This window comes from Mauremys reevesii, linkage group 19 (assembly GCF_016161935.1).
Source record: "Mauremys reevesii isolate NIE-2019 linkage group 19, ASM1616193v1, whole genome shotgun sequence".
Taxonomy (NCBI): Eukaryota; Metazoa; Chordata; order Testudines; family Geoemydidae; genus Mauremys; species Mauremys reevesii.
In genome coordinates this window covers 10,696,372-10,715,363 of record NC_052641.1, presented here as the reverse complement: position 1 = coordinate 10,715,363, position 18,992 = coordinate 10,696,372, and the positions used below count along the sequence as shown (strand labels likewise).

Sequence of the window (18,992 nt, the reverse complement as noted above, 5' to 3'; positions counted from 1 at the left end):
AAGGTCCACTTCTCTGATAAAATGGCAACCAGAATTCACTGCCATTGAGAGAATTTCTGGGGCAACCCTTACTCAGGGCTGAGAACCGAACGCCTTCAAGCCCAGGAGAAGGCAAGGCCTGGGTCCTGTATGAGTGGCCTGTGTCTATGACAATACCCAAGTTACAGTCTAGCCTGATGGACAGCTGTGTCCCCTCAGTTCCCCATCCTGGGGTGCCTTTTACACTGCTTCACTCTGAGAGCACCCACTCCTGGTCCGCTCACACCCAGCCTCCAGCATGTATGTCACTCCCAGCTAAACTCTATGAATCGCTCTAGCTCCTGAATTACACTGCGACACCAGCAGTCTCCCAGTCCCAGACTTTCCCCCAGATATGTGCATCATGTACTACCCAGCATCCTCCTGGACAATACAAGTTCTTCTAACATCTGTCATTTGTTACTAGAAAATGATGTGCACCAATCTTATCCCAAATGGAGTTTCCCTAACACTTCAGTCCAAATGCACCGGTTTAGCTAAAACAACAAAACAGGTTTATTAACTACAGAAAGATACATTTGAAGTCACCACAAGTAATGAGGCGCGTAAGTTGGAATTGGTTACAAGGAAATAAAAAGTAAAACACAACTAACACCTGACATAACAAGCTAAGTGACTGCAAAGCGAAGGTCTCTCTGGCTGCATGTTCCAGCAGCGTTACAGGCTAAACCTCTTTCAGTCGGGATCTCTCCCCCAGTCCAAAGCTGCTTCTTTTGTGCTTCAGGTGTTGATGATGCCGTGAGTAGAGAGCCAGGGAGAGATGATGGGGTGTCTGCCCTCTCCTCTTACAGCCTGTTTTCTTGCACAAGACTCATATCCAGCTGACATTCAGGAGACAGAAAGTCTGTGTGGCTGAGGGCTTTAAACTGCTTCTTTGTCAAAATGTAATTTTTTTTTTGCCCACACCCTCTCTCCTGGGGAAGAGTGACCACTTACTCAGGTGGTGGTTTATTTGATCTCATTGACTCCTGCCTGAAGAGCTGGCTAGCCTTTTCTCTCTGGGCAATTGGTTGGGACGCCCCTCCAGAAGACGTCCTAGTAATATCATATGGTGGAATTTTATATCTTTCACAATGTTGCCACACATATTTTACCAAGACAATAATGATCAGAAAATAATGAATTTTCAGATGATACCTTACACCGTATGCTTTATACACAATTTAACATAGTCTTGTAACAGGGGTGAACATAGGGGTACAGACTGTCATGGTGCCACATTTATACTTCTTAGGGTTAATCTACACATGTTAGGGGATATAGCAGTGGTCACCATGGTGTTTCTAACACTGGGTGTTAGCATTGGAGCACCTTGCTATTGGGAATCTGTCAGCTACCCCTGATAGGAATACACCCAAATTCATTGGTACCATTGAGCGTGTGTCTGTTCCTCACCCACGTGTAACAATATTGTGACCGAGGGCTTTGTAGCTCATGTAAACTACACCGACTCTCACTCCGCGTGCCAGGCAGCCATGCGGGCTTGGAGGGAGCCCTCCTCTTCCTTTAACCCTTCGAATCAAACCTGCTGCCCATTCAGCTTTCTCGGCTCCTGCATCCTCCACCAACTGCTGAGCCCTGGAGGGTGCTCGACAGCTGCATTTTGTGCAGGTGACACATTTTATCTTTTCAAACGCTGGTTCCCCTTCTGCCATACCCTCTCCCCATCTGTGTTCCCTCTCTGCGTGGCCCAGCAGCCATCCATGTCGCGGGAGAGGAGAAATATTTAACTGGCTCTAAATGGACACTTTTGGATGCCATTAAGATGGCTGGGCAGTCCTCCCAGAGCTCCTGCTACATCTGAGTGGCTTCACTTTTCCCTCTTTCCTGGTGCCAAGCAGTAGCTGCTGTGGTCTGGGTTTACCCATCCTTCCCCCCAACATCCATGGTGACACCCAGCTGAGCCAATTCCCAAGCCACCTCTGTTCCAGGTAGACCTGGTTTATGCCCACAATCCCTAGAGCCCTGGAACAGGGGGAAGAGCGCTCACCTGCCCTCTCTGTGTGTTGGCAACTTGCAATTGCACTGTCTTCATCCTGATTCCCTGGGGCCTGAGTTGCGAGCACCACGACTGTACACATGTCCATGCTCACCCCAGGCCTCAGAAGCAGGTGTTAGCATCAGGTGCTGCCTTCATGAGAGCTTCGACCATTCCCTTGTGTTGGACGGGCCGAGGAAGCCTGCTCAGAGCACCCTCTCGTCTCGATGGTCCCATTCCCTATCAGGATTCGGCTGACTCTGGGGGCACGGAGCAGTGCAGGGAGAAGGACATTACGTGGGAGAATATGCATGTTCACAGCTCGGAGGATTAAAGGCCTGTGTTCTTATCACTGCAGAACAGAGTATTATAAATCCAGTCTTAGAATACCAAATCCCCTCGCGACTCGGCCATTGTTCGGGAATATTAAAAAGCCCTGAGACAGAAATAATCAGTTTCCAAATGACACATTGTCAAATAAAACATTTCTCATATTATCCATTCCTTCCCCTTTCTCTCTCCCGCTCCCTCAGTTGGATAATTTAACATGAAAAATAGATTAAAATGAGGCTGGCTTCAATGCCTCCTAAGTTGGACTTTTTTTCAGGAAGATCTCCCATCTCTGTGTGTGTGTTGTGTTTAAACCAGGGGCTGTCGGCACTGAGGTCAGGGACAGAAAAGAGAATAAGCTGCAAATGAGGAGCCGTCCTTTTAAAAGAAATGAGTGCCGCTAGGTAGCGGTGGCCCAGTGTGCACTGGATTGCTTCCGCCAAGCGCTGGCAGAGCAGGGAAGGTCTGGGGAGGTGCACTGAGTCCTCCTGGGACCAGCAGCACAGCTATGAGCAGCCCACGGGGGCTATCAATCTGTGTCGAACTGGGGAGAGCAGGGGGCGTGTGGCTCTGGCCAAGAGAAGCCTCGTGTGCAGCGATAGGGATGCGGTGCTGGCTCTGGCACCAGCGATGCTGTGGGTTTAGTATTCCTCATGCGTGCTCCCCCAGCAGTCCGAGCACATTGGCCACGTTCCGCTGCACATCTGTGCATCGGTGCCTGCGGCGTATGGCCTGGCTGCACTCGAGGAGGGATTAAAACGCCGCCTCCTTGCTGTTTTGCGTAGGGGGAGGATTTGCACATTTCTGTCCTTTCCCAGCCTGCTTGAGTTGGTTCAGGCTCCGCTGTCCAACTTGCTGCTGCAGGGGCACCCGAGGTCGTGGGGGCCCCATCCTATCAGGGACTGGCTGAAGTGCTGAGGTCTGTCACAACTTTAACAGGAAACCTCTGTACACCATTCCCCTACTTCCCTGCACGAAGACACATCCGACCTGGCCCCCCACCTGTTCTCCCCACTTCTCTCCTTGGCAGAGCAGTTGGGTGGGGTGAAGTAGTAGGAAGAGAGAGCTGCCCTTGGCCTCGAAGACAAACCATTCAGCCAAGTGGTTCGGCAGGGGATTCACTTGAACCAGCCCTGTAATCTTCAGTGGCGTAGGATCACTCCAGGCCAGAGGAGGAAACATCAGACTAATCATGTCTGTGGCTCTGTGCAGTTTGTGATATCCCTGAAGCAGAAACATCTCAGTGGGCCCAATACAATAGACTGACAATGTTCTTTGCCGTGGTTCAGGCTACTTCCCCAAACCTCCTCTGACTGCAGCAGCCATGGGTGGATGCTGCGTTCATCTGGTTTGCCAGCTGCAGGCCCCTGGCAGCCAGCGTGGCTCCACTTTCACCGATGGTTCAGATCAATGTCACATTTGATCCCTCCAGACCTTTCCTCCCCTCCTCTGGCTACAGTTGGCAAGTGCTTGGCAATGGTAGGAATGTCCATGGCTGTCCAGGGCTTTTCCTCCAGTGCTCAGACATCCTTCTGGATCAGTCGCAGACCTAGGTAGGGAGAGGGCATGTCTGCGGAGGACTGTGCCAGCAGGAGATGGGTTGAATGGGGCACTGAGCATGAGGGCTGTCCGGAAAGCCAGAATTCCATCCTGTGAGACATCCCACCCCTGAACAGGTTAGAGCTTGCTCTTGGGAGAGCCAGGTTCAGATCCACGGGTGCCTGATTCAGTCTCCTGGAAAGTCTCCACTGTCTCTCCCATCCCAGGTGAGGGCCCTGCGCCAGGCTATTGGCTGTTCTGGGATGGGTGGGTCTCTGGTTTGGACCAGTAATTGCATCCTGAGCCGGAGAAACCTTCCTGGTGAACAGATACAGGGACGTGTCTGAGAAAAGCTTCATTTTTGAGGAGTTGGCATTTTCTGAGGACGGTTTCACTGAAAAGCTCCTGACCCGCTCTAGTGAGCGTATGAGAGGCATGTCTCCTTCCCCTGCCTGAGCGGTGCGGCATGTTAGGAGCAAGTGGGCAGCCCTTTTCTTGGCTCCGAGTGTCAGGGCAGGAGGCAGCTGTGTGGGGGACACTTCGGCTCAGATCGCTGGGGTGTCCAGCCCTCACTGGCCTAAGGCAGCCTGAACGTCTCCGTTCCTAGATTTCCAGCTGCTGCTTTCACTCAGGCTGCTTGGTAGGTGGGTTCCAGTCTGGCTCTGCCTCTCCTCCTCAGCTAACAGCCGTGAGGCTGTGTCCCTGTGCTGGAGGTGGGCAGCAGGGACGATCGGCAGCAGGCCCTGCGTTCAGACACCCGAACACTGGTGCACAGCACTGGGGTAATGGAAAGCTCCTGCTGGCAGGTTGCACCTGCTTCGGTGGAGGATCTCCTGATTGCGATCAGAGGCTAATGCCCCAGAAGAGATTCGAGTTTGTCAGACTCTGCCTGCTCCCGCTTGGTTCTGGGGCCAGGGCTGGGTGGGTGAGGGTGTTGTCTTTTAAAAATTCCTTTGCGTCTCCCGCTCCCGCTTCTTATCTGATGGAGCTCAGAGCTCTGCTTCCTCATTCCCCGTGAATCCAGCCTTCCCACTTCCTACCCCCACTCCCATGAAACTGACTGACTGGACAGTGTACACTCATCTGCCGGCTGCAGGAGGGTTGTGTGATGCCTTAGGCAGCTCCGCAGTAAGGCCATTGGATGTTCATAGGACGTGCTGTATCTCGTCATGCGTGATGGCTGCCATCTTGGCTGACCTCAGGGTTGAACCGGGAGACTCCAGAGCTAAAAGCTTGAGCTGCTACCGCTTGAGCGGACAGTCTGTAGTGGAGGGAGGAGGGGTTGTAAGAACTTGTATCCTCTGCGCCTCAGCACAGAGAGGGACTTTTGAGACACCCACTGGTGGGTTACACATGCAGGATTGCTGCAGCTGAATGGGACATCACCCTTCTGTCATGGTGTCGCTGCATTGCCCTCCGTGGAGACCCTCGCTGCAGGGTCTCTGTGGCTGTGTGGTCGAGTGGATGAGGTGGTACAGCTGGGTGTGTAATAAATCAACAGGTAGAAACTCCTCCCCCATGTGAATGACTCTCCCAAGAGTCCATGACCTGCCTGGACGCGGAGCCCGAAGCAACATTATAATTCATATCACTATCATGCCTCGGAGTCCCAGTGATGGACCAGGACCCCATTGTGCAAGGCGCTGTGCACACACAGAGGGGAACCGAAGATGGATTCCCTCTTTTTCAAGCTCTCTTGGGTACCCTTAGTCTCCCGTGATCCTGAGCACCGAGGAAGAATCCTCATGCAGTCTGTTGTCCTCTCCCAGTCACAGCTGCAGGAGTCTTTCCTGGCCACTAATGCATTCTGTTTCCCGACAGACGCTGTCTGCTAAATTGGGAAAGTCGCGCTGAGCAAAGTCATTCCGCCTCCCTGAGCCCTTCTTCCTATTAGTGTCAATTACAGAACCAAATGAGAAAACAGATGAGGCTGGGGAGGGGATCCTAATGAGAGCTGCCATATTGCATTTCTACGGCAGATTGGGCTGGGCCAGGAAAGCTGTGGGCTCCTCAGAGGCTCCTCTCTTTATGGCAACCTTTCCTCACCTCGTAATTCTGCTCCTTCGTGAACCAGGCAACCAGCTGCTGGATTCATGACCAAATATACCACTGGAGAAGGAAAGGACCAGGTGGTGCCCCCAGGACCTAACGACCAAGGACGGCTTTGCACTCTTCCGAGCCCTCTGCAACCAAACCAACACTTCCTGAGACTTCCCCCACATCCCAGAGCAGACCTCTCGTACAGAGACACTGCCTCCCTTACTCTTGCTAACTTAGAGGCAAAGAGCTTTTCCATTGTGTAGGGGTTGGGGGGAAAAAGCAGGTGTGACTTGTGGAAATAGGCTGTGGATGGGTGCCAGTGCCTGAAGCCCGTCTACTACGTAGGCGCATGAGGGTGTGAGTGGCTTGTTTACCATGCACAATACTGCAAGCGGACCCATCCACTATTCACAAGCGTGCTGGATTTCTAGGTGTCTACCAGAAGTCACTAGGTGGGTTTGTGAGCGCGAGGCGGTTCTGTTGTGCATGAGTAGGAGTTCATGAGGGTGGAGGGGTGAAGCTCATCCACCCCACATGGCCGTGTGGGTTTTTGGGGTGCACAGGGACCCATTCACCACACTCGTGAGCGTGTAGGTGCAATTGTGAGATCCACCCACCACGCATGAATGGGCAGGGGGCATAGGGGTGTGCTAGAAGACCACTGTGCATGACCCTGTGGGCGTACATGGGATCTCACCATCTGCATCATGTGCGATATTGTGTATTCCTCGGCGACTTTCTTTCGAAGTTGAGCGTGACTGCATTATGGTGGAACCGGCTCAGAATACAGGCAAAGATTGCAGTATTGTGAAAGCAGGGAGTGAGTTTGCCGAATCCATCCAGCTGTCGTTGGCTGAGTGGCTGTCTCCCAAGCTAACTCAGCTTGTGAATCACATTTTTTAGACACTAGTTTTTTATAGATTATCCTGTTTGTCTCTCAGATCTCTGTGCGCTCACAATGTTTTTACTGAATACAGATGAAATATTTATATGTTGGTTACCCAGTTTGTAAAGTTTCCTGGATTTGGGCATTCATTTGCCAACATAAATTCCTCCCCTCCCCCAGCAGTTACATGTCATGCTGTAAAGTCCTGATTGTTCACACCACTCCTGATTTACCTGCCCTGGGATATTTGTCTGCCACAGTACGAAACTGCCTAGAAACTGCAGGGAGTCTCAGAGCGACTTGCAAACAGCAAGCACATTTCTCTTGCCTGCCTGCGTTAGCTGCCCACTTGAAAGACAGCCAGAACAGGGGCAACGTGGACTGTGGCAGTGAAGACTTCTCCATTGCTGCCCAGCCTGGATGCCTTGACTTGGAGAGACCACCTCTGAGGATGCACCTGCATTAAGAAGCACTTTTACCATTGTTCTCATCAGTGCATCTGCCAGGAGGACACATGCAATGCTGCTTCAGAGGGGTAGCCTTGGGCTGAGGCACTGGGCTGGGATGCATTTGATCCAGGGTAGGCTCTTGCCTCTGCCACAGACACCCTGTGTGGCTTAATCTATCAGTACCTCAGTTTCCTATCTGCAGAATGGGGATAAAGCTTCCCTACCCGAGCGGGGGGTGGAAGGTAAGGATAAATTCAGTGATGGTGAGGTGGTCAGTGTAAATAATAAATATAAGTATATAAACCCATCGCAGTGATATATTCGATAAGATCGTCTTTGGCTTGGATTGGGCCCCGGAATTGTCCGAGAGGTTCCTGAAGAGCAGTGTTGGAAACCAGCAGGAGGAAAAATGGTCCAGGGGTGATGGCGCTAGACTGAGATCCAGATTCAATCCACTGCTCCGCCACAAAAGTGGCGTGACCTTGGGCAAGTCACTTGGTGTCTCTGTCTCAGCTCCCGATCCGTACAATGGGGACAGCAGCCCCGCCCCTGCCTCCCAGGGGTGTTAAGGATAAAGGCATAAATATTTTGAGGCCCCAGATATGATGAGAATGGGGGCCAGGTAGGTACATCTTCATTGCAGCTGGGGACGTGGTGTGCAGCTCATGCAGCTGTACCTACGCTGACTGTAATCTAACTAGATCGCTAAAAACAACCGGGAGGGTCTAGGGTGCAGGCTTCTGCAAGTGTGTTCCTAGGGGATAGTCCATGCTGCCGCATCTTCAACTGCTATTTTTATCCTGCTAACTAGGTAACAGCTAGTGCAGGTACGTCCCTCTGAGCTGTAGTGTAGACGTTCCCTATCCTGGACAGACAGGGAGTTACTGAAGTGGGCACGCTCCATTAAACGCCGCTGTAACGGCACCTGTGCAACCCCTCCAGTGTAGATGTGCTGCCCTGGTGCAGAGTGCTGGTAACCAGGATCATCCCCACAGGTGCGGCGCATCTAGTCTGGGGGTTTGCAGTGGTGGAGCACTTTGCTTTCTCTCCATTCTGTTCGTAGATAATCGGCCTATTGGTACCAGGAGGGAGTGGGAGCTATTGCAGTATGTAGCTTGATATCAAATGAGTCACATTAGCTGGTTCAGCCTCTAGCAGAACTGCCCCAGCCCCCTGGAAGTGGAGTACCATGCAGCTTGCTGTGCTGGCATCTTTTGGCTGAGACCTTCCGACATCCCCTCTGCTCTACTGAGACTTCAGATCTTTCCCTCCACCCCCATTTTTTGGACTAAAGTGTTGGCCCATTGTCCTCGGCCCAAACCCTTCCTTCCCATGCAACATGCTGTGTGCTAGTTAGGTTTCCTGGCTGCTGCCTCCACCCCAGAGGTGGCTGCATTTCAGGAGCAGGTGAAGTGGTTTCCCTGACAACCGGCAGTTTGCAAAGTGCTTTGGGATCCTCCAGGATGAAAGGGTGCTCCCGAAACAGGGGAGATGGTGATGCTGTCCTGGTCCCCTTGGGGGGTCTGGAGGGAACGGAGCAGTGCAGGCCCCGAGCTCCTGTTAATGTTTCTCCTTTGCTCTCCTGCAGGGTGGCCTGATCGCTCTGCTCCTGCTTCTGCTGGTGTTCACGGTGGCGCTGTATGCCCAGCGGCGATGGCACAAGCGCCGCCGGATCCCCCAGAAAAGTGCCAGCACTGAAGCCACCCACGAGATCCACTACATCCCCTCGGTGCTGCTGGGTGCGCAGGCCCGAGAGAGCTTCCGCAACTCGCGCCTGCAGGCTCACAACTCCGTCATCGGCATGCCCATCCGCGAGACGCCCATCCTGGACGACTACGACTTCGAGGACGAGGACGAAGTCCCGCAGCGGGCGGAGCCTGGCACCAGGGAGGACGAGTTTGGCAGCCAGGTGACGCGGACGCTGGAGAGCCTGGGCAGGGGCGGGGAGGAGAAGCCCGAATACGAGAAGAAAGGTTTGTTGCTTCCCTTCCTATTTACTCCCTTTTCGCCTTCCGTCAATTAAAAAAAGGGCCTTTTTGGCCTTTCTGGGGGTATCCGGAAGCAGGGAGGGGTCCAGGTGAGCACAGGATTCAGCACAGCCGTAGTGATCTCTGGGCAGGCTTTGCCGGTGCAGGTTGAGGATACAGATGTGACAAGTTATCTTCTATTAAGTTCTGTGACTACTCCCTGGGGAGAGGATGAGAGAGAGAATGAACCATGCGTGACAGATGTTAGTGATGTCACTTCATGCACCATGGGAAGGTGCTCAGATGCTACAATCATCAGGGAGGTGCAAAAATCTATATAGACTAGAACAGACTGACTCTTGAGTTCTGCTCTTAACCTAGGATAAAATACAGTCTGCCAGACCATGTGTGTTTGGAGGAACTGAACCTAGGGAGACAATCCAGCTTGGCTGCTTTGCTCCTGCATGACCCATTAGGTGTGAAGTATCAGAGGGGTAGCCGTGTTAGTCTGGTTCTGTTAGGTGTGGGCTTTCGAGGCAGTTATTTGGACGAAGATCTGATAAACTGCACAATTGGTGGATTTGTTTCTCCTGCACAGGAGGGAAAGTGCTTTCCCCAGAGTGCTGTGGCTAATGCACATTTGATTGCCTGCATTTTTAAAGCCTGTCTTTCCGAAACAGTAACACCCACCTCTGCTTATCGAAATGTCATTATACAACATTTAATATTGTTAAGCTGCAGCACACAGTAAAATGCATCCAAACAAACAGAAGCAAAGTGCATTTGTTCTACCTGCTCACAGTATTTAGGGCAGGAGTAGGTTGCAGTGCTGCAGAAGTCCCCGTCTCCAGGGGAGTGGGAATAGCTTTTTCCTTTCCTAGAGCCCTCATTCTCGAGGATAGCAGACTTCGGTTCAGCACAGAAATGCTTGCAAACTCCAGTCAAGCGGGAGGTCGCTTTTAATACTCTAGGAAGCTCAATTTGCAAACAAGAGCCTTTAAGGCGTCAGTGCCTGGGAGTCAAGACTCCAGACTTGTAGTTCTGTTGCTGATTTACCCTATGACCGTGGGCAAAATCACCAAGGGCCTGATGGTCAGAGATGCTGAGTCATCAAAGTCAAGCAATGCTGTGGGTGCTCAGCGGCTTTGGAAATCAGGGCCCTGGAGTCCCGGGCGTGGGGGTGGGAGCCGAGTCCTGGGGCCAGCGGCCAGAAGCCGAGTCCCGGGGCCAGGTGCTGGGACCCCAGGCCAGCAGCCAGGCATGGGACCAGCAGCTGGGACCCTGTGCAAAACCTGGGGGTGCTGCAGCACCCCGGCCCTCCTCCTTCCCGTGCCTGTGCTGTTTGCTCCAGTGAGCATGTAAATACCCCGGTGCCCAGTTACAGCACCTCGGTGCTGATCTGAGCAGGCCAGTTCAGCGCCCTCCATTGAATGCACATGCTAGATATTGGGCCTATAATGTTAACAAAAGGCTTCCCCAGTCCTTCCCTTTGTGACAGAATCTCCGGGTGCAGTGCCTGCATTTGCTTTTTTATTCTTTAACGTTCTCTTCTTTGTTTTGCTTTTCTATACATTATTTAGGGTTGTATGGGTTGGGCAAGACAGAAATAACTGAATGTTCAATAGTCTTCAGAGCAGAACAGTAAACAAGATCTAGGGCAGAATATGAAACTCCTCGAGGGTTTCAGGAATTGGTGATAAAATACGTTTTACGTTGGCTGGTAAATTTCCCTTCTGTATGGCTTCCAATAGCCCAGCTGCGTTGCCACAGATGCCTGCAGACGTCTATTAGCCTTGGGTTGTGTAATCAAATGTTCCCGCCTGTTCAATTTAAACTAATAAAGTTTTTATTACTCTTCTCCATACCCTACTCCGTGAAGTGGCCCTAGGCTGTAAGAGCGGAGCTGAGGGGTAGGGGGAACCTACCCGGAAATTATGTCGTTTTCCAAGTACTTTAACCAGAGGTATCTGTGGATTTGGATTGATCCCTTGATCTAGCTACTGTGAAAATGACCTTGCCTAAGACAAGGCAGCTGAGGGAAACCCTGGGCAGATGTGCAGAGCGATGTGTGGATACAGCCTTGTCTTTCCCATTTGGCCTTGGCTCCATCCTCGTCTGTCACTTGGAAATCGAGCGCCCCAGCGCTCTGTTGTCAGGATATCGCTGGAGCAGCCCTGTCCTGTGCTCTCGGCTCTCATCAAACTCCCACTGATGTCATGGGGCTCTCGACCTCTCGGGTGCTGTAAGATTTGGCCCATGATCCGTGCAACTTAGTTTAGTCCCATGAACTAAAGAGGGAGTGGCAGGCGCTCAGCACCTCTGAAAACCAAGCCAATAGATGCCCTTAGCAGGAGATTTTTCATGTCAAAGTATATGTGCTGCTTTCCTATGACAGCCACCCTAGACTCACGCCAGTGAGAGGTTCAGCTCACCTGCCCCCACTGGTACATTCATCTGTTCTTTACTAAACAACTGCCTGCATTTGCCAGGCACTCCTGGTCTGAACCAAAACGCCTGGCACCTGGATTGCCAAGGAAAATCTTGGTGCATTAGGCCCAGATCCTCAGAATTATTTAGGCACCAAACTCCCACTGATTTCATGGATCTAGGCCGGGGTGGGCAAACTTTTTGGCCCGAGGGCCACATCTGGGTATCAAAATTGTATGGCGGGCCATGAATGCTCATGAAATTGGGGGTTGGGGTGTGGGAGGGGGTGAGGTCTCTGGCTCGGGATGCGGGCTCTGGGGTGGGGATGAGGGGTTTGGGGTTCAGGAAGGTGCTCCGGTCTGGGACCAAGGAGTTCGGAGGGCGGGAGGGGGATCAGGGCTGGGGCAGAGGGTTGAGGCGCGGGAGGGGGTCAGGGGTACAGGGTCTGGGTGGCGCTTACCTCAAGCAGCTTCCAGAAGCGGCGGCATGTCCCTCCTCCAGCTCCTACGTGGAGGCGCAGCCAGGCAGTTCTGCGTGCTGCCCTGTCCACAGGTGCCGCCCCTGCAGCTCCCATTGGCCACAGTTCCTGGCCACTGGGGGCTACAGGGGTTGCGCTTGGGGCGGGGACAGCGTGCGGAACCCCCTGTCTGCCCCTATGCGTAGATGCCAGATGGGGGACATGCTGCTACTTCCAGGAGCCGCACAGAGTGGGACAAGCCCACGACCCTGCTCCCCGGCAGGAGCTCGAGGGCCAGATTAAAACATCTGGAGGGCCAGATGTGGCCCTCAGGCTGTAGTCTGCCAACCCAGATCCAGGCCTTAGGGTATAAAACCAGCTGCCTTTTCCCCATTCTGCCTTTCCTGCATCACCTCTCTACCCATCAGCCTGGTCCCCAGCCCACCATGTAGCAGGCAGTCAGGTCTCGGGAGGCACCACTAGGCTGGAGCGATGCTATCCCAGCTTCCCAATGAGTAGTTTAGCATCCAAGGAAGATGGTACTTGGAGTTCTCGCAATGCAGCATTTTAACAATGTATCTGCTGGGACTTGTCCCCAGGCTCAGCTGGTGACATGACTCAGATGACTCTTGTGAGCGTCAGTCCTGAGCACTAACCGCCATGGAGGGTGACTCAGATGAAGCTCAGACGCTTGCCATTCCTCTTACTTTCTCACCCGTGGCCTGGCACTTGACAGGTGTTGGGTGCAGTCAGCGCAAAGTGATTGACTGGGAGATGAAGGGTTTGACGAATGCTGGGTGCCCAGGAGCTCAGACCCCCGGTTGTGCTGCCTTCGACCTGGCAGGGCCTTGTGGCCGTGCAGTGATGGAAGCGCCCCTGTCGTTAGGCATCCAGGCACACCACACCAGGCAGCCACCAGCTCTTAGGATCAATGGCACTTTCCTGAAGGAGCAGCATTTCCCCCCTGCTTTGTGTTCATCTGATTGGGGAGGGGGGTCGTGTTTGCCCATCTCGAGGAGCATTCTGGCCGCATGCAACATCCAGCCTGATGGAGAAACCTCGGCCAGGCTTGGGGCATTGTTCAGAAGAAATGCCTGTTTCGCTGAGCGGAGGGAGCCCCATGGAGTGCTTTGCTGGTGCACTGCAGCTAAGCAAGCAGGAAACCAGCCCCAACTTGTGCTGCCTGAACTGCTGAAGTTGGAACCTGGTGCAAACAAACGCATGGAATGACAGTTGGCAGCAAGCGCATCTGAGTGATAAAGTTAATGAAATTACAGGTTCTGACCTGATACAGGGCTCTGCTGTGGATAGATAAACAGCAGGGCAAAGATGAGATGTTTATTTTTCCCAGGCAGCAGACCTTAATCTGGACACATCCTACACTTCTATTAACATGATAAGCAGTATGCAACCTCATTTTTTATTTAAAAAAAAATGCCCCACAGCCCCACTGCAAATCTAAAGTAAACTAAATGAGAGCTGCAGTAGGAGTAGAACTGATCTGGTGACACGGCACAACCCAGATGAATTTAGACAGAAGAAAATCCTGCATCTACTGCTCATGGGAGAGAAATACGAACAGGGTTTATTTTTTTAAAGAAGGGTATCCCTTGGGAGATTTCATTAGCCACGTAGATCGTTGTTGGATAATGAAGTGGGGTTGGCGGGATGGGATGTGGGACTCGGGAAACTGTGTGTTGGTGGGATGGGGTCTTTTCTGCATTCATCAGGATAGTAGGTTGGGACAATTGCCTCTGTGCTTGGCATTGTAAGTTTCGGAGGTTTGGCATGACTGCAGTCTTTGGGTTCTGTGCTTTCTTTAGGGGTTTGCTGTGATTAGGCCATGGTGCATTTTGAGCAGTAGGCATTTTTATTCCCCTCCAAATTCGGATCTTATTCAAATTGGGCTTGTGGCATTGAGTTTCTTACCCCCCACCCCACACCTCTTGGTCAGCTGCATATTATCGCCTAGGCCTAGGGTGGCAAATTTGCAGGGGCGGCAAATTTATACAGTAATAGCAGCATTTTTGTAATTGCGGCATCAGTGACGCCGCGATTCTACCAATCGTAGCGCGTATTGAAACCACCAATGACAGTGCGATGCCATTTAGTAAACATACTCGCCAGAATCCTAAACGTTAATAGAAAACTAAGACAAGTTCATATGGGGCTGGGAGTGGCAATTATTTCATGGCCGAGGGGTGGCAAAATCATTAATCCGCCACTGTTCTTAGTCTTTCAATTCCTTTCCTTTGCCATCTCTCTGTGACCAGTCTCCATTCTGAACTGTAACCCATCTCTCCAAGCAGAGGAGGTGCCAGTTCTGCTTGTGATATCTGCCCTTTCTGCCCTCTCGTATCTCCTCTTACATGAGGGCCAGAAGCGCACTTCCAATGGGAATTCCTAATTTAGTTGCTGTTAGCTTTTAATACCTTTATCTCTTATCTCTACCTATAGCATCCACTCCTACAACAGCATGAGCATTTTATTTCTTTGTTGCTGTTACATTATCTAGCCAGGTGACAACCAACAAACGTTTCTGCTCTTACTGTGACTGGAAGAGATTTGTAGCAAAGGGTTTTGAGTCCAGTCCATCACTGGGAGCAGGATCGGACCCTACGATGTGACAGAGAAGCTGCATCAGTCACCAAGGTATGGGGGGGGAAGTGAGTTTGATTTAACGTTAAATGTGAACTACAAAGCAAAAGTGAGAATGGAGTGAGCGGCAAGTTTCTGGGCCAAACCCTCTCTGAAAAAGGCTGGGCCTGGAGGGCAATTGGCACAGAAATAAGATTTTAACTAACTTTGACAACGTCCTCTGTGAAATCTCCTTGATACTTGCTGGTTCATTGAAGAGATCCCAGAATGCAACGTCACCAGTGCTCGGATATTATGGTGATGGGCTCTGCATAAAACCTAACCAGGATGGAACAGAAGAATGAAAACATGTCAGGATTGTCACTGTAACCTGCCAGCTGTTTCCTATTCAGCGCTGGCAGAGGTGCTCTTTGCAGTCCTGGATTCTTCCCCTCTCCAGCATGAGAAGCCAGTGGTCCAGAAAGGAGTGAAGTCTTTGCCTGAACAGGTTCTTCTAAGGACTGAGGGAGCCAGAGTTGCTGCATGATCAATATTCAGGTGAAATTAAAGGGTGTTTAGGAATAGCAGCCCCGATAGCAAAAAAAAAACCACCCAGTCATCTTCTGTTTTTTCAGTAGCAGCCAAACATCTTGGCTCGTGTCTCCAGTAATTTTCAGGCCTGCCTTCCTGCCCACTTCACGGGCTCCAGAATGTGTGTATTGCCTGCAAGCCCAAACCACAGAGATGAGTTATTAGCCGAGATCCAGGTGATTGATGCAGTAAGTGTATCAGGACTGTCATTTTGCGCTGACAGCAGGGGTCTGGAACTCACCTCTCCTGGGTTCTGGATCTGGGTTTGCTTCTGACTTAGCTCCCTTGTGGAGGGGAGACAACACTCGTCTCCTTGCAGCGGTGCTGTGTGGCTTAACTGCTTGTAAAGCAGGTGGCATTTCTACTCAGGGAAGGGAAGTAACATGTGGCACAGGGCAGCAGGGTTGGGTCAGTGATTAGTGCTGGGCTGGAACGTGGGGAATTTGGGTTCAATTCTCTGCTCTGCTACAGATTTCCTGTGTGACCTTGGGCAAATCACTGAGTCTCTCTGGGCCTCAGTTCCTCATCTGTGTAATGGGAATAACAGCACTGCCTGCCTCCCCGGGGTGTTGTGAGGAGGGATACACTAACAGCTGTGATGTGATCAGGTACTAGGGGAAGGGGGGCATATAAAGTAGCTAGATAAGCAAAAGCTTCTTGTATGCACCTGTGAACAAAAATGGGAGAGGATAATACTCAGACTTAGCTCTTTTCATCAGCAGATCTCAAAGCACTTTACAAAGGAGGTCAGTATCATTATCCCCATTTTATAGATAAGGAAACTGAGGTACAAAGGGGAAGTGACTTGCCCCAGGTCAGTGGTCAAGCTGAGACTAGAACCCAGGTCTCCAGAATCCCACTCCAGTGCACAATCCACTCGTCCATATGTTGTGGTACCAAAGTGCACTCTCAGGGGTGCAATGGGGCATGATCCCAGCAGTATGCAAAGTTCACTGGCAGGCCAATGACTCTGGAGCTCTGCAGGGAGAGGCTCGGGAGCTGTGGGATAGGAACAGGCATTCTCTGAGTGCAACCTGTTCCTGGCTCAAACTCTCTGCTGAGTGCGAGAGTGTAGAAATGAATTGTAATGGGGGGGGGCAAATATTAATCAGAGTCATTTTGATCCTAAAAAGAACAAAGCCAAAAACAATGCTGGTTCCAATATTTGCTTGGCTTCATGAGTACATGCTAAGAGGGAGCAGAGCGTCAGTTTGGTATCTGCTGTATCTTGGGACTCCACCCTACTCTAGCAGTTACCAAAAAGGCCCATGACCCAATTTATATTTGATCCAGTCCCTGCAAACATCCCCTGTATTTTATAAACAGTGTTTAAAGACACAGTCAAAATGCCCCCATGGATGGGGATTAGAATATTCTAAGCAGCCCTTTGATTCCTGGTTAAAACATCCCATCGCAAATTTCAGCCTAGAAAAAAAAATGGGCCTCTTCGAGATAAGAATTAGGCTCCGTTCATCAAAGCATTAAAGCTCGTGCTTAGCTCCATCTCTGTTCAGCAAAGCACTTATGTGCTTCACCCAAATCAGTGGGAGTTAAGCCTGGGTTGAAGTGCTTTTCTGAATAGGGATGTTGTTCAATCAGAGGCATTAATTGCAGGGATTATAATGGTTGTGGTGTCAGGCCCTTTCATTTTGTAGCAACGTTGCTTGAACTTAATGTTGGGGGGTTTTATTTGTTTTTTGGGGGAAGTGCTTTTTTGTTTTAACTTGCTGAAGAGAACTTCTGCTTTCCAAATCCCTCCACTTGGTCCTAATTAATACATCAGTTGCCTCTCTGGCTTGAATGGACAGCCCCTGTGCTGAGCTTTTGGGTTTCTTCTGATCAGCCCTTTAGTGAACTCGATTGCATCGGTCTCCAGTTTGGGTCACCCTGGGGACTTGGGGTGCAGCTCCCGGAGGGAGGGTTGAGTTCATCAAGCAAAACAAATGGAATTGGGTGGAATGAGGCTTTTTTTTTTTTTTGCCCCCTTAACAAGCCAAGCAGGAGGGGAGGCATCTCGGGAGGCGTGCCGCAAGGAGGCGGGGGGAAGGCTTGGGGATCCTGCGGGCTATTAGTGCTGCAGGGTGGCGTTGGCTCCTTCTCCCAGCGATCAATTCATCACGGGGGAACGGACGCAGGCTGCCGGGGGAGTGGTGTGAACGGTGAAATTGGCGTCCTCCCTGGAGCAGGTGACTCCATTTCACAGCCGGGAGAGTGCCGCTTGGGTGGGGGTGGAAAGGTGGGTGTTACCCTGGTGGAACTGCAACACCCTCCCCACCAAGGCTGCCCGACAGCCTGTCTTACCGTGCCGGAGGCTGCCTGGGGCTTAGCTGTTTTGGGGACAGAGGGAGAAGGCAGCAGAGGGTGGGCTGGCTGGCTGGAGAGAGTGAGCATGGGGGTGGGGGGTGCTCGTGGGGAAAGGGGGGGGACCCCCAGTGGCAGGGAGATAAGGGAGGGCTTTGCTCACTTGACTTATTAAAGCAGCGTCTGAGTAACCAGGGAATATTGCTGTGTCCACCTCTTCCTTTCACCCTTCTTGCTGTGAGGAGGGGAATGGGGGACGGGCAGTTGTCGGGACAGTCTCTGTCTTTGCCCCACCATGCTGCCTTAGACCTGCTCTGAGCAGCGTTACCAGGCGTGGCGGGGAAAGTGTTCGTGCATGGTCTGCTCTAGAGTCCTGCCAGGGCAGCAGCCGGGAGCTTTGCGGGGCTGCTGCTGAGCCGGCGTGTCCCTCGGGCACATCTGTGTTGTGCTGGCGTGTGTCTAATGGCTTCATTACGGCTGGAGCAGCCCAGCGGGGACTTGCTGTGTCCCTCAGCAGGTGCTGTTGTGAGACTGCTCAGAGCTTGGATTTCCTGGAGTGTGTTTTCCCCCCACTCCCCTGCTCTATATGGTGCCCTTCGGTAATTGTATTTGACACGGAGCGCGAAGAGGGGAGAAGCAGGTGGAAGGCGGGCGGCTGCTGCTGCTGCTGCTCACTTGGAGGTCACAGAAGGGTAAAGGACCATTGTGATGTGTTCCCCTTCCAGGCAGAACAGCTAGCCAGACGTCGCTTCCTGAGCAGCAATTCAGGCATCCGTTGCTTGGTCAGTTTAAAGTGAAAGTTCGCCCCCTCTACCCCAATACCTTAACAGGACGTACAACAACGTTGGGTACATTCGCTGTGTTTTCTTAGTTTGGTAGGTGAGCTCCTGGGACGGAGGCATTGGCTATTTCCGTTAGCAGTGGGCATAGCTATTCTCTGTTGGCTTTTACCAGCCAGGAGGGACATGGCTCTGTTTCACTAGTTAGCAATATATATTTTTCAGGGTTTCTTGAGTGTCAGCATAATGGCGTTCTTACAAAGGGTTGCACTGGCATAACTGTATCGATTAAAAATCCCAGACCTTTCCCTGATGTAGTAACAAGCATGTAGACCAGGCCTAAGCCTGGTTCAAACAGATACGAGTGTCCACGCACAAAGATGCACTGGTTGAGCAAAACGGGTATAAAATCCCTCCTTCAGTTCTCTTAGGACAGCTTTGGGAGCAGGCTGAAGAGACATCAGCCTGGTTTCTAAAGTGCATGCAGCTTCCCATGAGGTGTGAGCAGTAAAGCGAGGTGACAACGTCCTTACAAACCTCCTCAGCCCCTGAGTCTCTCTTGATTTCAGGTCTTGTAACAAATTACAAACTCCAAGAGCCCTGGAAGGGCTGGAAGTGTTTTGTGCCAGGGA

The 18,992-nt window shown here is 51.7% G+C and overlaps 1 protein-coding gene across 7 annotated transcripts in view; it reads left to right on the top strand.

The window, feature by feature from the left end:
* The window catches only part of ASTN2 (astrotactin 2), a 622,345-nt gene that overhangs the window by 142,563 nt on the left and 460,790 nt on the right, over window positions 1-18,992 (top strand). For all 7 annotated transcript variants that reach the window (XM_039506369.1, XM_039506367.1, XM_039506370.1 and 4 more), the window contains one exon: window positions 8,850-9,234. In XM_039506369.1, coding sequence (XP_039362303.1) covers window positions 8,850-9,234 — 385 coding nt within the window. The remainder of the gene's footprint in view (window positions 1-8,849; window positions 9,235-18,992) is intronic.